Here is a 4,443-nt window from a genome sequence, read left to right on the forward strand (position 1 = left end):
GGAAACTGGGAAGGGAGAAATTTACATGTAAATAAAGAAAATATCTAAAAAAAAAGAACTTTCTTTGCCTATATTTTATAGTGAATATTTTTTAACTTGGAGACAGATTTTGCCTAAAGGATATTCTTAAACTTTACTGCATGAGAATTGTGTCTAAATGGAAAAAGAGAATCCCTTTCTGCTCCACCCTTAGACCAAACTCATTTAATTCTTGACATATGTATAGGAAAGCAGAGCCTCCTATGTCCCCCTGGCTGTCTGGCTCTGGCGACTAGGGATAGAGGAGCTGTGGCATCTGTATGCAGTGTACTCTGATGTCCATTGTCCTTTACCATGTGACCCTAACTTACTACTTTGCACATGATTGTCCAAATCAACCTCCGAGATGCTTAGAACTGCATACATCTTATTTTTTCCTATTCTGATTTCAAAATGGCATTTTGCACACTCTTTATTGAGAATGAAAAAAGCTCATTTTTAAAACAATTACCTAACAGCACTGCAGATAAAAAAAACTGCACTTTCTGCTTAAGTGTTTTCTTTCCATCTTAAATTGCATTGGGTGTGAATGATGTCTAGATTATTGCTCTTCTGTTTGATACAAAGAGCAAATCCTCTCACTTGTTCCAAAGCATCACACTGCTAAGAAGACTAGCCTTCTGATCAGCTAAAAAAATCCCATTTTTCCTTTAGTGCCATACTAGACAGTTTGATTTAATTATTATTATAGACATTTACATAAAGCTTTCTTCAGAAGAGTTTTAGCCCATTTAAGCAATGTCATTACATGGACAGAGAAACTCTTTTGAGAAAATGTAATGGGGCATGAAAAATAATAAAACCCACAAAATACATTTATTCAAGGATTTTAATAATGAAGAGAAATTGCAATTCAGACTGAAGAGCTGGAAGCTGAGTGCTCTCTCTTATTTTAAAATAAAGCGTGATTAAGCAGGTGCAGCAGAGTGCCCTGAATCGAAGGGCAGCATCCTATGCTCTGCCTTCTGCAAAGCTACCTTCATTTCAGAACACATGAATTCAGGATATTCACACACCATCAACAGAATTTACTGAAGATGGGGAGCTGCAATTCATTTTAACAACAATTCCACTAGATAGCATTGGATGGCTGGAGTGAAATATTTGGGATTCTTAAGTTCCTCTTTCTTAAAAGATGTCCCATGAATCAGTATTGACTTATAAAGTTACTAGGAGGCACGGGAGTGCTGCCCAACCAGTGCCCTTTCAAAGACCCAGTGAAACAAAAAAACTTTGTTCTCAGATCCCCCCAGCTGCTTCTTACCCGGACTCCCTCACTAAAGGAAGAAAGCAAGCAGGTCCATATTTTTGTAGAGTGAGCTGGAAAGAGCTGACTATATAATAGAAACTATTATAGTCCTTGATCCAGCAACTCCACCCTTAATATGCTCTATCCCCAGAGCTGTAAGAAGTGCACCAAGTTTCTGTATGGATGACATCATATTGCTGCACATAAGGAAGAGGGGAGCACTGCACATAAGGAAGGGGGAGCACCTGCACATAAGGAAGGGGGAGCACCTGCACATAAGGAAGGGGGAGCACTGCACATAAGGAAGGGGGAGCACCTGCACATAAGGAAGGGGGAGCATCGCACATAAGGAAGGGGGAGCACTGCACATAAGGAAGGGGGAGCACGGCACATAAGGAATGGGGAGCACCTGCACATAAGGAAGGGGGAGCATTGCACATAAGGAAGGGGGAGCACCTTCACATAAGGAAGGGGGAGCATTGCACATAAGGAAGGGGGAGCACCTTCACATAAGGAAGGGGGAGCACCTTCACATAAGGAAGGGGGAGCATGGCACATAAGGAAGGGGGAGCACTGCACATAAGGAAGGGTGAGCACCGCACAGACTTTGAGAGGAGAGAAACAACCACAGCAGACCTTACAGTGTTATAACATTCAGCAATGTCTGGTTGGTATGGGAATGTAAGCATAAGTCGTTAATCTAACGAGAGCCAGGGAAAATGAGTGACACCACTGTCTGCATAGAGTGGAGAAAAGCTGCACTGTCATATGTCAGTGGGTACGAGAAAAATTACTTGACACAAGCACACAAAACTTGGCAAAAATTGTGGCAAAGCACACAAGAACTAAACTCTGAGAGGGCGAGGGAGAATAAAACCTACTTTCCTTTTTATTTTCTATTTCGTGTTATATGTTGAATGTTACGTATATAGTTTCTACTGGCTTCTCTGAACCTACTTAGCTAGACCCAGTACGCACACGAGAAATACGCTCAAGAAGGTATCGGTGGTAGAAGGCAACTGTTTCTTGCTGACATTTTCACGCTGGTATGTAGGCGTGTGTGCACACGGGGTAGACTTGAGTTAGTTGCAATAGCTAGGGAGATTTGTAACAATAAATCTGGAGCCAAAACAGCTGCCATGCCTTCCTTCCCTCACACCACGTCTTCCTCATGCCATGCGCCTACTTTCTGTCTACCCTCATTCCATCTTTGAATCTCACACCACACATACTTGTGCTTACACAGCACATATAGCCCACACATTAGATAACAAGCCAGTGTCCATAGATGCTTAGGGTATAAACTCCTTTGGACAAAAATGAACACTATTTTAAGTGTTCTTTTTAGCCAGGACTTAAAAACAAGTCTTTTCAGAAGTAAATCATGTAGGCAGCTTGATTTCTGTGACTGAGCAGATGATGGAGAACAACAGAGGCGGCAGAAGATTCTAAAAGTGTTTCTAGACATCAGAAATGAACTTCATAAACTGTGCGAGAAGGGCAGCAAAGCCTCCTCCCACAGCAGTGCAAGCGCTTTTGTTGTTCATTTGTTTTGTTTTGTTTTGTTTTCATTTTTATTAAAGTCAGGGCCAAGTGATACTATAAAAGTGGATTCCATTGTCTTGGGTAAAAAAGCCATATTTCACCCGATGCCCAAATTAACTTAATTCACAGACTTCCCTGATACAAGAACATGAACAGGAAATCTTCTTTATCTACTTGGTAGGAGGAATCTGTATTAAGCAATAAAATGCAGGATGCCCCCACACACACCTAAAGAGTGTTTTGTCTGTCTTCTCTACTTCTATCGCTATATCCAAAGCTCTTCCAAGAAAAATTAATGGTCCTTTTAGAATATAATCAGGTAAAAATGATCACCAAAATAGAAGACATATCATTTCTGGGAGTAATTTAACTTGTCTAGCTTAAAGAGATCAACACAATATTTTTGATGTGAAGCTGTAGTTTTCCAAAGCACTGATCGGCAGAGGGATGCTCACATTTGCACTCCTTACAGCACTTGCCATCCACGTACGCCGGAGCTGATTTAGGAGGGCAGTCAGGAGCAGGGCAGACCAGAGTCTCACACTGGATGGTCCCATTCTGAAAAGCAAACAGCATTTAAAGAAATGCCACATAGAAATCCAGTGCTCCACAAAGGCTTTTAAATCCATTTCCTAGACTTCAAGCTCTTACATAAAATGTCACTATTCTCTTTAGCAATGCCCACAGTGTGGTGACTCACAGTGATGCGGGCTACATTTTAACAGTCAAGTCCCGTTCCTATTTTTATCCAGCAACTGATCTTTACTAAGCAAATCTGCACCTTCGACAGTGAAGCACAGAAGGCCATAAGCTCACAGGGAAATGGCAAGCTGAAAGCTGGCCTGGAGCACCTCGCTATCTCCCAGTTGCTCACACCAACCACGCATCTGGCTGCTCTGACTTTCCTAGTCAGTGTATAGACCTTACCAAATCACACCAAGCATCTGGCTTAGGTAGATTTCAGGTCCTCATTTGGGAAGGATTCACTACGACTGTAAAATGTTATAATTTTATTATATTGTAATCTTGAGTAAAAACCTGTATTACACAGAGATGTACTTACGTATATGCATATACACAAGTAAAAACCCGTATTACACAGAGATGTACTTATGTATATGCATATACACAGACTGCATGGACGGACTCCCACTCAGATGCACATATATATGCTCACACACATAAAGATGCCCACAAGTGTGCATGTACGTGTACACAGATGCACATTCACATGTGCATATGCACAGGGGTACACACAAATATGCACACATCCACACAGATGTCATGCTCAGGTTGCTCTCCCTTGCTCTCTCTCCCTTTTCTGTCTCTGTCTCTGTCCCTCTGTCTCCATCTCCATCTCTCTCTCTGTCTCTCTCTCTGTCTCTCCATCTCTCTCTCTCTGTCTCTCTCTCTGTCTCTGTCTCTCTGTCTCTGTCTCTCTCTCTCTGTCTCTCTCTGTCTCTCTCTGTCTCTCTGTCTCTCGCTGTCTCTGTCTCTCTCTGTCTCTGTCTCTCTGTCTCCATCTCTCTGTCTCTGTCTCTGTCTCTCTGTGTCTCTCTCTCTGTCTCTCCATCTCTCTCTGTCTCTCTCTCTCTCTCTCTCTCTCTCTC

At 42.1% G+C, this 4,443-nt stretch overlaps 1 protein-coding gene across 3 annotated transcripts in view; it reads right to left on the reverse strand.

Moving 5' to 3' along the window:
* Positions 1–4,443, reverse strand: part of Nell2 (neural EGFL like 2) — a 363,671-nt gene that overhangs the window by 203,090 nt on the left and 156,138 nt on the right. For all 3 annotated transcript variants that reach the window (XM_031353723.1, XM_031353705.1, XM_031353713.1), the window contains exon 10: positions 3,289–3,391. In XM_031353723.1, the coding sequence (XP_031209583.1) occupies positions 3,289–3,391 (103 nt within the window). The remainder of the gene's footprint in view (positions 1–3,288; positions 3,392–4,443) is intronic.

Source organism: Mastomys coucha, unplaced genomic scaffold, assembly GCF_008632895.1.
Source record: "Mastomys coucha isolate ucsf_1 unplaced genomic scaffold, UCSF_Mcou_1 pScaffold11, whole genome shotgun sequence".
Classification (NCBI taxonomy): domain Eukaryota; kingdom Metazoa; phylum Chordata; class Mammalia; order Rodentia; family Muridae; genus Mastomys; species Mastomys coucha.